At 32.7% G+C, this 13,244-nt stretch overlaps 2 protein-coding genes across 2 annotated transcripts; both read right to left on the bottom strand.

Annotated features, from left to right (window-relative positions):
* Positions 1 to 1,338: 1,338 nt before the first annotated feature.
* LOC140177379 (uncharacterized) lies at positions 1,339 to 3,303 on the bottom strand. Its single transcript, XM_072210474.1, has 2 exons — positions 2,342 to 3,303; positions 1,339 to 2,057 (listed from the first exon to the last, which is right to left on the bottom strand). The coding sequence occupies exons 1-2, from the start codon at positions 2,439 to 2,441 to the stop codon at positions 1,525 to 1,527; spliced, it is 633 nt and encodes a 210-aa protein (XP_072066575.1). The 5' UTR covers positions 2,442 to 3,303; the 3' UTR covers positions 1,339 to 1,524.
* A 5,865-nt stretch (positions 3,304 to 9,168) lies between these two features.
* LOC112728464 (uncharacterized) lies at positions 9,169 to 11,063 on the bottom strand. The gene is made up of 2 exons (XM_025778602.3): positions 10,081 to 11,063; positions 9,169 to 9,854 (listed from the first exon to the last, which is right to left on the bottom strand). Exons 1-2 carry the CDS (start codon positions 10,946 to 10,948, stop codon positions 9,322 to 9,324), a joined length of 1,401 nt encoding a protein of 466 aa, XP_025634387.1. The 5' UTR covers positions 10,949 to 11,063; the 3' UTR covers positions 9,169 to 9,321.
* Between the last annotated feature and the right edge of the window lie 2,181 nt (positions 11,064 to 13,244).

The raw sequence follows: 13,244 nt of genomic DNA, 5'->3' as shown, positions 1-13,244 counted from the left end.
CCTGAGCCAAGCCTATAACATTTCCTTCTTTTCTTTTCTTTCCAATGGCACACACACCCTCTAAAATTATCATACACACATAGACACTATGCTTATATGCTACCATTCCATCCTTTCTCACCGTCAGAATATGTCTTCCTCCCCTCCCTTGTGCTATTTTCTTCAACAATAAATTTTTATATACTTTTGTTTTAATTATTTTCATTACTCTTCTTCTATTCCAACTCTATTATATTCTATCAATTGTGTTTTTTTTATGTTGGTTCTTATTCCAAAATTTCATTAAATTAGCCTAAATTTGAGAAAAAAAAAATCACCTTTTAATTCAAATATTACTAATTACTAAGACATCAAAGTGACTGTTTAATTTTTGTCATAATTATAGTTATGGGTATTAATAAATTCAAAAAATTTAGGATTAAGGTAAGATAGAATTTAAAAATTTTGGGTATATATATTCTATTATATCAATTGATCTTAAAATTAATTTATTAGAGTTATTATTGTTATGTTTGTGATATTTGATACTCAACGAAATCATTCTTCTTGTTTGTTGGAATCTGTAGAGTAAAAATTTCTCTCTTAAATTTTAATTTGTGATAAATAAATTTTGTATTTATAATTAAATTTTAGTATTGTATCATTTTTATAATTATAGAGAATAATTTTAAAACTAATTATTTAATTATTTACTAACTTAATTGTTAATATGATGTTTATATTAAATATTTTATAAAAAAATTCACCTGAGACATAATATTTTTGCTAAAATTAATTAAGTTTGTTATTTGAAAAATTAAATTACAAATTTAAATATTATCTTGCATTTACATTTTGAATATAAACTTAGTATTGAATTTGGATAAAGTTATCATATAGATTATTAGTAGATTGAATAATTGAGACAAAACTTGCTCATACCTATAGTAGTATTATGTATCTTTTTCTAATTCCTCTATCTCTCACTAATGAGACTTTCTTTGCATGCAAAATTTAAAATTTCATATGGCAAACTACACTTTGTTTTGCTGCCACAATCTCAAGCAATTACTATATTCGTAGCTTGAATAATTGAATTTATGCAATAACCATAGCCAAGTGCTGATCAAGCCAAAACATTCACAATCTCAATGCTTGAAAGTAATCAAGATTGCTCAGCTTTGCTATCACTTCACCAAAAGCCATGGCCCATATACATCCAATAAAATCAGTGTTTCTTCGAACTTTTTCGCAACCAAGCAGTCGGAGGTAGTACTCAAGCAAGCCTCAGTACAGCCAGAGCTAGCAACGCCACGGCTCGAAAGTAAACGAAATCATAAATACTATTAATAACATCACATTCATCCCAAATTAAATAATTACAAAGGAATTCTTTAAAAAATTCAACCCAATTCTTTCAGTGTGAAGTTTCCAAATCCATAAAATACAGTTGGAAGTATCATGTCATCTTAATTCTTAAACCAAAAATACATTCAAGAAAACCTAAGCAAAATATGAATAAAAGATGTTAAAATGGAAATAACTCTAGATGAGCTTTGGCTTCTTTGACACAGGAAAGAGAGGATCCTTTGACTCTGTCCAAAGAAATTCCTTAATTTCATCTATAAATGGGTACACGTCTCTCAGTATTAAATGTGTTTCCAAATAATCTACCATGGAATAGACATTTCTCCTCATTACATTAACAGTTAAGAAATTATGAACCTTTTTAAGATCAGGACTGTTAATGTAATCCATATCAATAGCATTCTCCATGATAGATAAATTAAATACAGAAACACAAATTAATGGACATCTACGTTTATGATGCTCCTCTAGAAAGCCAATTAACATGGCACAAACCATGTTGTCACCAAGGTAGACGAGAGTTGGACATGCATAATAAAATGCAGGTTGGATGCCCTCAAAGCAACCCTCGATTGGCTGAACAAATCGAACACCTCTTTTGTTCACAAGCAAGGCATGTAAGGTTGCTTTATACCCATTTTCCCATTCACCAAAATGATTGGATCTTTCAATGTCAGAAGTAGAGAGATGAAGACTATAATCCCCGCTGACTGCAACAAAAAACATAAGGACTAGATTTCAATTCAGTTATAAGTTTCACTGCTGAAAATATCCTTAATGATCTAACAAAACTCAATTCAATTAAATTGTGTACTTTAACGAACTATCCCAGGCCAAGCAGATAAAAATTTCAATTCAATTCAATTCCATATCGATTGTAGTATGTTTATGGTGAGAAAAATAACTTTTGATCCACCATATAAAAAAGATAAATAAATTAGAGAAACAAACAAACGAATTAAGTCATTATGATTGAAATTGCTGACAATGATACCTGGAAGAGGCAGTGTAATGGGACGGTGGAAGCGCTGTCTGCCCTGAACAGTAAAACCGAAAGATTCTATGAATGCATCAGCTCCCCCTGTATAGTCCATGTCCCACCTCCCAAGGATGGATCAAAGGAATAGAAGAGCACGCTTTCAAACTGTCTAACATTGGGCGAAGGAGTTTTGCTCTTTAATTCCATATATTTCGTAAATGCATCATCTGTCATATAAATGGTTTGAAAATATATTTTTTCACCATACACAAAATGATTTGTTTCAAATACATCATAAACATTGAGGCCCAAGTCGGGAGGAGACGGTAGAGGTTGCCAGTCATGTGCTTGTGAGCGCAGAATCCAGAAGGAATCCTTTGATATTTTAGGCATCATGGGATCGAACTGGATGAAATAATAATCCTCCTTAATTTTTTCGTAGTCGAACACCCTCTTGGCGTAGCAAATTGGTGGTTCAGGGATTAAGTCCACCTCCTTGAACGTTAACTGCTTCTGCTTCTGTTTCTCATTATCTTCGTCCAGACGAAGTTCGAATGTTTTGACCGAAGGAGGACCGATACGAGCATCGCCGGTAGGACGATTTTGAAGACCTCCGATGAGATAGAAGTTGGAGTCGAACTCCACAAGCTGCACGCAGAAAGCCGGAAGATCAGCCTTGAAAGCAGCTGGAATCGGAGGAAGAGAAGCCCAAGTCACCACCGCCTGGTCCTCCAATTCCTTGGGCGGAGAAAGCAAATCGGAGACGTCGATTCCATAAAACTTGTCTAGCGTCTTGAAACACACGTATGGCATCTCTTTCTGTTCCTCCGTCGTTCCTTTTCTCTTATCTTCTTTCTATGATTAATACTAAACAGCGGTATGCGACTCAGCAGAACGAAACTGAACCCCAGCTGCTCTCGACTCGACTATGGTTGATAAAATGTTAAAAAAACACGGACAAGACCAAAGAGTAAAAAATCAAAATAATCTTAATTTTTTATTTTTGATTTAAATCTTTGGGTCAGTCTAAAATCAGCTCAAATCTTTTAGACGTTTTTGATGCACCATAGTATCAGAAGCATTGATTTTAAATTGGTAGAAGATCCAATGGTTTACATTCACTCCATAAACAATTTGCTAGAAATTAGAGAAATAGATGACAAGTATTTGAATATTTCAAAACCACTCTTAAATTAATTGTAAGCCAAATCAAGCATTGAAAGCCGCAGTAAAACCCTATCCTACCTCCATGATCAGTCCGATAATGTTATGGAAGACTTCCGACGACATGCTTGAAAACAAAGTCTTAGATGATGGTTGCCGGCTTTACCAATGGCAACATTGAAGAGAAGAGACCATGACAACGAGAATGAAAAAGAGGAAGATTACAGATTTAAGCAATGATGAGGTGGCAGACGACGGGGACAACCAGTGATACTGTAGTCATTGACGTTGCTGCCACTGCTCTAACTGCTTACTCCCGTTATTGATGAGGCCATTAATATTGTTCTAATTAATTTTTTTTTAAGATTGCTTTTGGTTGTAAATAAAGTTTTCTATTCTTTGATTTTATTTTGTAAAATTCTACAACTTTTTCATGTAATTAGATCTTCACTAATTGTACTTTTGAGACTTGAATCTGCACAAATTCTTTTTTTTCTTATTTATTCAATTTCAGAACAATAACATATGCAATTTCATTAGCAAATATTCATGAGCTATCAAAAATGGACAGAAGAATATTGTACTATAAATTTTTATAATAATTCTAACATCTTTTAAGTTATTTTTAAAATTATTTTGTATAGAATAAAATATTTTTTTGTGGTATAATTAAAATAAATTGATTAAAAAATATTCATGAGTTATTAAGAATGGACAGAAGAGTATTGTATAGAATTCGAATTACTCACCATATAATTCGAAAAAAAGTGATTCGAACTTTTCATGCGTAATTCGAATCATGTAATATCTCACCATATAATGTAAAACAATTTATCAAGAAATATTCATGAGCTATTAAAAATGGACAAAAGAGTATTGTATGGAATTCGAATTGATAGCTCATTAATATTTTAAAGAAGTCTCATAATTAAATATTTTGTTAGCTTTTTTAATGCATGAAATAAAATATATATATTTTTTAATTTTAAATTATTAATTTTTTAATAAATTATTAATTTTTTAAATAAATCAGGATGTAATTCGAATCACCCTGATTCGAATTATTGCATGAGTGTAATTCGAATCAGGTTGATTCGAATTAGTGGGTATGTGCGTGTGTGTAATTCGAATCAAGGCATGTAAATCAAATTCGAAACAACCTAATTCGAACTATATAGAAATGTGCATTGGTTGATTCGTGAAATAATTTTTGGTTTGGCGAATTTGTGTAATTTTTTGCTCCCCTTAGCTTATTTAAGTAATTTGCCCTAAATATAAAATGCATTAGATAAATTACTCCACCTAGAAGTATGTGCTTAATAAATCAAGGCCTTTAAATTAAAAATGTTTTGATGTCTATATAAATTTCACGTTAAGTCCACGTTGGCTTAAAATAATGAAAAAGATTGTTCGAAGAACTCAATATTACATATTTCTAAATTCAGAGTGTAACATATAAATAAATTGATAGGTCCTATTTTTCTCCTATATGAAAGATTCTCAAAACTTGTTAAAACAAAGAGATAAACTCCACATAATTAAACTCCATAATCAAATAAGCAAAATTAATGAGACAATTTTATTTTAGTTGTCATTGTTCATGAACCACTAATTTAAAAAAATGTATTTATCTTATATCTACAAAATCTCCAAATAAGCAACGGAAGAAAATAACATTTTCCAATTTCTACATATTTTCCAGTTCATAATCTTAAATTATTCATTGTTCTAGGTTACAGATTTTATCGTAATCATAATTTAACAAAAAAAAAATGAAAAATCGTGGATTTGGAGAGAGAAAATGGAAGGAACAGAACGAGAGAGGAAGGATCGAAGAAGACTAATAGGTATTCACTGTGTTATTGGAAAACAATTTGGCATGCTTCATGAATATACACAAGCATTCTTAATTTGTATTGGAACAAAAAAAAAATGAAATCAATTAAGAAAATTTATACCTGAGGTTCCATTGGAACTCTGGAAGTGGAGGATGAAGGGGAAGATCGAGCACCACGGTGCTGACGACGACTCGAAGAGAGAAGAGAAAAGAGAGAAGAGGGAAGAGAGAAGAGAAAAGAGGAGACGGAGAGAGCAAGCCTAGGAACTGACGCCAGGAGATGAAATGAGACCGGCAGTGAGTGTTGGCTGGACGGCGACGGCAAGGACATAAACAAGAGAAGGGTGGAGTGGGTGTGATAGTTCTGGACGGATTGGAGGGAAAAGGAATTAGGATTTCACTTTATGAATTTAAAAAATGTTTGGGGTAAAATGTAAAAAAAATATTATTATTATTAACCTTCATATGAGGTATATTTATAAATTATGTTTTGTGCACATTAAAAAAAGCTCAAAAGACTTGAGCTTATTATAGACAGACTCTAAATGTTTTTGTGCTTTTGCAGTTTTGCTACAAAAACTTTTATTTAATTTAGAGCCGTTATTTGTCCCACTGCTCTTGCGCGTACAGAGCCATTTACATTTGACATTGAGAATTATTTGAGGGTTTTTAGTTTTTTTCCAACCCTGAAAAGTAAATGGGTCGTTCTTCAAATAGAAAAAAAAAACATGACCACGCCTGGATTAAGAAAATGGGCCGGATCCCCGATTTTGATGAAAATTGGACAAGTCGAACTGGTTTTTACTCGGTCAAATGCTTAAACAGTCCAGAGGGTGGCAAACCCAACCAGATGACTGAGTGACTGGATTTCTAATCGAACCGAACCGAATTTTAATTTAACGTCGTTATTTATCTGGTTGTCCTCGTACGTCGACAACCACTACATTTGACTTTGAGTAACATTTGAATATTGATACCAACATTTGGATATTTTCATTTTCAATAAATTTTAATTCTAAATCAGTATTTGTTTTTTTATTTTGTTAGAGAAATTAATTATTTTGTCAAATTTTGGTGAAATATAAGATAAATCAATATTTATTCATATTTAATAGAAACATATATTTCAAGACTTATTTGAAATTAGTGTGCTTTGAGACTGAACGTGAGATTTAGATGTTTTTGTGGTAAAAATTCAGACGTCTTCTCATATAAAGTTGAAGTCATCCAAATTTCTTGTGAACAGGTAAAGAATGGTGGTACCTGCAAAAGACTCCGATACTTAAGTTAACAAAGATTTATGTAAATTTTTTTTGTAGATCGTTTGAAATATTAATAAAGATGTCAATGTATTTATAAGATTCAAATTAAATTAATTAATATTTTAATGACAGATTTGAATAGAAAATAAAAATTCATGAATTATTCAGAACTTTTACTCAACTTAAAAATATTCTAAGAACTAATGTATATACTGTATTATTAATATTTTATAAATTAATGTCCTTATTTTAAAATGACAAAAAAATTTATTTTACATAAAAAGAACAATATCTCAAATCAGTGCTTAAGAAAATTTTAATCAGACACTTATACCTTCAATAAATTTTAATCATCAAATTAGTTTTTAAATTTTTATTGTGCTAGATAAATCAATTTTAACATTAAATTATTTATCTATATAAAGAGACTAATTTGAGAAATTTAAAAAAAAAAATCTAAAAATTGTCATGTCTTTTATTAAATAATAACAGTGACTAATTTGTCTAGTCACCAAAAAAAAAAAAAGTGACTAATTTGTCTAATCTTTTTACTAGAATTCAACGTAGAGATTGATATGTTTGATAAAATAAAGAGTTAGAGACCAATTTATTAATAAAAATTTGTTGAAGATTAAATTATTTGACTAAAAATTATTCGGGAACTATTTTGGAATATTACTTGAAAAAAAAAACACGTTCCATGAATGCTCAAATTTATACTGACTACCAAATGAGCACAAGCCTGCATTGGTTGAAGCATAAGGGAAAAAAAATGAAAAAAGACGATGAGCTCCCTCCCAAATAAAAAAAATCAGCTCCAGTGTAATAGAAATGTACACAAGTTTCAGTTAATCTGTATTCATCTATTCTCGTCTATATATATTTCTATGATAGAGATCATAGACATTATATTAATGGCTATAACAGATCTTATTGACACTTAATATAATACGGAAATATTTGGTAATCAAAGAAAATTAGTCAAAAACAGCTATAATTTGTCTTATTTAGCATTTATTAATTATTGCGATAATTAATGAATACTAAATAAGGCAAATTCTGACTATATTTTTAGCATATAATATTGCAGTGTGTAGAGACTAGAGAATGAATCGCATCCACTCAATTGCATTTATGGCTATAATATAGTTATTTAGTTGCTTGATTTGAGCAATGTAAGATATTTGCAGTATCTAGCGGCATAAATTTGACAGAAAATGTGTAATTTTTAAGAGGATTTCTTCTCTCAGCTTTTAACGATTGGTAATTCCCAGCATTATCTTACCAGTAAATCTACCAACCATTCAGTTATTCAATCAATAGCAACATTCCCTTGAACCTGGTCACAAACACAATGCCTATTTTTCGCTCCTTGTGAAGCAATCTTCAAAACTTCTTGTTAGCATTCATATATAGGCATCATTAATTTCTAGAATCTACATAAGAACAAGACTTCTTGCCGATCAAGAAAATAGGATATCTACGAAAAATCTCAACTAATGTTTAAGAAACATTAAATGTAACAATATGAACATTCACCAAAACTCCAATTAAACGCACACACATGACACTTATATCATTACACTATATTCATGCTTATAAAGTAATGCTTGCTTCTATATTCTATTGAAAAGGTTAAAACATTTGGGGAAAAATTTTGCTTGCATCAGCAAAACACGAATCCCACACTTGAAAATTGTAGACGTTCATTTGGTTTATACAACAATAACTAACTAAGGTCAGAGTTTGATAACCTAAAACATGTTCATCTCACTTTAATTCACTGTCACACTATAAATATTCAGGTCATCAATCTATGTCAAAAAGGCATACTTATTAAATGATTGTTCCGGGGAATAGCAGATGAAGTTACTCTTGTTATAATTTGTGACAATACAAGTAACAAAAACTATTTGTACCGAATTAAGCTATCTAATTTAGTAGCTAGCATTATCACTGTAAAAACACAGATCATTAACCTGATTAGTAAATTTCAGTGACAATCTCTCTGGTGTAAAGCAATATAAGACAACAAATAAATCTGAAACAATGCCATTGATATAACACAAAACTTCATTTATTAAGTATGATTATATTTATATGCAATTTATTTTATGAAATAATCAAAGAGCTATAGTATTATGTAGGTTTTTCTAATTCCTCTATCTCTCACTAATGAGACTTTCTTTGCATGCAAAATTTAAAATTTCATATGGCAAACTACACTTTGTTTTGCTGCCACAATCTCAAGCAATTACTATATTCGTAGCTTGAATAATTGAATTTATGCAATAACCATAGCCAAGTGCTGATCAAGCCAAAACATTCACAATCTCAATGCTTGAAAGTAATCAAGATTGCTCAGCTTTGCTATCACTTCACCAAAAGCCATGGCCCATATACATCCAATAAAATCAGTGTTTCTTCGAACTTTTTCGCAACCAAGCAGTCGGAGGTAGTACTCAAGCAAGCCTCAGTACAGCCAGAGCTAGCAACGCCACGGCTCGAAAGTAAACGAAATCATAAATACTATTAATAACATCACATTCATCCCAAATTAAACAATTACAAAGGAATTCTTTAAAAAATTCAACCCAATTCTTTCAGTATAAAGTTTCCAATTCCACAAAATACAGTTGGAAGTATCATGTCTTCTTAATTCTTAAACCAAAAATACATCCAAAGAAAATTTAAGCAAAACATGAATAAAAGATGTTAAAATGGAAATAACTCTAGATGAGCTTTGGCTTCTTTGACACAGGAGAGAGAAGATCTTTTGACTCTATCCAAAGAAATTCCTTAATTTCATCTATAAATGGGTATATGTCTCTCCGTATAAAAGGTCTTTCCAAATAATCTACCATGGAATAGACATTTCTCCTGATTACATTAACAGTTAAGAAATTATGAACCTTTTTATGAGCAGGACTGTTAATGTAATCCATATCAATAGCATCCTCCATGATAGATAACTGAAATATAGAAACACAAAATAATGGACATCTACGTTTATGATGCTCCTCTAGAAAGCCAATTAACATGGCACAAACCATGTTGTTATCAAGGTAGACGAGAGTCGGACATGCAGCATAAAATGCAGGTTGGATGCCCTCAAAACAACCCTCGATTGGCTGAACAAATCGAACACCTCTTTTGTTCACAAGCAAGGCATGTAAGGTTGCTTTATATCCATTTTTCCATTCACCAAAATGATCGGATCTTTCAATGTCAGAAGTAGAGAGATGAAGACTATAATCCCCGCGAACTGCAACAAAAAACATAAGGAATAGATTTCAATTCAATTATACGTTTCACTGCTGAAAATATCCTTAATGATCTAACAAAACTCAATTCAATTCAATTCCATATCGATTGTAGTATGTTTATGCTGAGAAAAATAACTTTTGATCCACCATATAAAAAAGATAAATAAATTAGAGAAACAAACAAACGAATTAAGTCATTATGATTGAAATTGCTGACAATGATACCTGGAAGAGGCAGTGTAATGGGACGGTGGTAGCGCTGTCTGCCCTGAACAGTAAAACTGAAAGATTCTATGAATGCATCAGCTCCCCCCTGTATAGTCCATGTCCCACCTCCCAAGGATGGATCAAAGGAATAGAAGAGCACGCTTTCCAACTCTCCAACATTGGGTGAAGAAGTTTTGCTCTTTAATTCCATAAATGCATCATCTGTCATATCTCCAACACTGGGTGAAGAAGTTTTGCTCTTTAATTCCATAGATCCATCATTTGTCATATAAATGGTTTGAAAATATATTTTTTCATCATACACAAAATGATTTGTTTCAAGTACATCAAAAATACTGAGGCCCAAGTCAGGAGGAGACGGTAGAGGTTGCCAGTCACGTGTTTGTGAGGGCAGAACCCAGAAGGAATCCGATGATACTCGAGGCATCATGGGATCGAACTGGATGAAATAATAATCCTTCTTAATTTTTTCGTAGTCGAACACCATCTTGGCGTAGCACATTGGTGGTTTAGAGATTGAGTCCACCTCCTTGAACGTTAACTGCTTCTGCTTCTGTTTCTCATTATCTTCTTCCAGATGAAGTTGGAATGTTTTGAACGAAGGAGGACCGAAACGAGATTTGGCGAAAGGACGATTTTGAAGACCGCCGAGGAGATAGAAGTTGGAGTCGAACTCCACAAGCTGCATGCAGAAAGCCGGAAGATCAGCCTTGAAAGCAGCTGGAATCGGAGGAAGAGAAGCCCAAGTCAGCACCGCCTGGTCCTCCAACTCCTTGGGCGGAGAAAGCAAATCGGAGACGTCGATTCCATAAAACATATCTAGCGTCTTGAAACACACGTATTGCATCTCTTTTTGTTCGTTCATCTTCCTTTTCTCTTATCTTCTTTCTATGATTAATACTAAACACTAAACAGCGGTATGCGACTCAGCAGAACGAAACTGAACCCTAGCTGCTCTCGACTATGGTTCATAAAAAGTTAAAAAAACACGGACAAGACCAAAGAGTAAAAAATCAAAATAATCTTAATTTTTCATTTTCAATCAATTTTAATTCTAAATTAGTATTTGTTTTTTTTATTTTGTTAGAGAAATTAGTTATTTTGTCAAATTTTGGTGAAATATTAGATAAATTAATATTTATTCATATTTAATAAAAACATATATTTCAAGACTTATTTAAAATTAGTGTGCTTTGAGACACCCTGAGATTTAGATGTTTTTATGGTGAAAATTCATACATCTTCTCATGTAAAAATGAAGTCATCCAAATTTCTTGTGAACAGGTGAAGAATGATACCTGTAAAAAATTTTGATACTTAAATTAACAAAAATTTATGTAAATTTTTCCTGTAGATCGAGTTTGAAATATTAATAAAGATGTCAATGTATTTATAAGATTCAAATTAAATTAATTAATATTTTAATGACCAATTTGAATAGAAAATAAAAGTTCATGAATTATTCTGAGCTTTTACTCACCTAAAATATTCTAAGAACTAATGTATGTACTGTATCATTAATATTTTATAAATTAATGTCTCTATTTTGAAATAACAAAAAAATTTATTTTACATAAAAAGAACAATATCTCAAATCAGTGCTTAAGAAAATTTTAATCAGACACTTATGCCCTCAAAAAATTTTAATCATCAAATTAGTTTTCAAATTTTTATTATGCTAGATAATCAATTTTAACATTAAATTATTTATCTATGTAGAGAGACTAATTTGAAAAATTTTTAAAAAAAGCTAAAAACTGTCATGCCTTTTATTAAATAATAACATAGACTAATTTGTCTAATTTTTTTACTAAAATTCAACATAGAGATTGATATGTTTGATAAAACAAAAAGTTAGAGATCAATTTAGTAATAAAAATTTGTTGAAAATTAAATTATTTGACTAAAAATTATTCGGGAACTATTTTAGAATATTACTTGAAAAAAAAAAAAGTCCTATTAATGCTCAAATTTATACTAACTACCAAATGAGCACAAGCCTGCATCGGTTGAAGCATAAGGAAAAAAAATGAAAAAAGACATGAGCTCCCTCCCAAATAAAAAAGATAAGCTCTAGTGCAATAGAAATTGATACGTCACCCTTATCCTCGGACAACCGCAAAGTTCGACACGCAAATATCTGAGGCTGGCATCACATCAAACAAGCTCGAAACAAGAGCAGGTAAGCTCAGCCTCACCTGTTCGAATAAAAAGACACGTGCATCATAAAGTTCGGTCCCGTACCAGCCGCCCAGAATACTCGGCACGTGAGCAGATAAGCTCGGCTTCGCCCATCCGAAGAAATAGGAAACGTGCTCAACAAAACAGAAGATCATAACCAACCTACAAACTAGGACTTATCCACTAACGGGCAGATGACAACTCCTATAAAACCTAGCTAATATGCTCGGCTAGGTCTCAGGTTCTATCACTCTTATTCTCTCACTCTTTTTTTTTAACTCACTCACCGTGAATCACTACTGACTTGAGCGTCGGAGTATCTTGTGCAGGTATTCCCGCCGCGGTGTTTGACTTCGGCCGACGTAAAGCTCTTCCTCCTTGGTGACGACCCACTCGGAAGCGCTTAAGCTCGGCCTCCCTAGTGTTCGGACGAACCACTTGGTGCCCACCGTGGGGCCCGGAGTACATCTAACCCCATTTTTTCCTTCGTTTAGTCTTCTACTTTGTTTTGCAGGATTCCCGATCCTCGGATATGGCTGACAAGGAAAATCCACAACTCTCGCAAGACGACCTCCTGGCTCAAATCGCTGAGCTTCAGGCGGAGGTACGAAGAATAGCCGAGCTCTCAACACAGAACAATGGAGAGAACTCCAAGGGCTCGGCTCAAAGTGCGGCGGACCCTTTAAACATCGTCCCGCCAAAGGAGAAGCTCACCCTTGACAACCCTTTCTCCGAGGAGATCACAAACTACCAGATGCCGAAAAACTTTACGCTGCCCAACGCGCTAGAACCGTACAAGGGGTTCGGCGACCCCCGAGCCCATGTGAAGAAGTTCCAATCGATGATGTTCTTCAACGGCCCGAACAATGAGCCCGTCCTCTGTCGAGCATTTCCCACTTACCTAGATGGTGCGGCGTTACTCTGGTTTTCTAAACTTTCTGCAGGTTCGATCTCTTCCTTTGAAGACCTCGCCAGATCAT

The sequence above is a fragment of the Arachis hypogaea genome, chromosome 12, assembly GCF_003086295.3.
Source record: "Arachis hypogaea cultivar Tifrunner chromosome 12, arahy.Tifrunner.gnm2.J5K5, whole genome shotgun sequence".
Classification (NCBI taxonomy): domain Eukaryota; kingdom Viridiplantae; phylum Streptophyta; class Magnoliopsida; order Fabales; family Fabaceae; genus Arachis; species Arachis hypogaea.
This window is presented reverse-complemented; position numbering and strand designations above follow the sequence as displayed.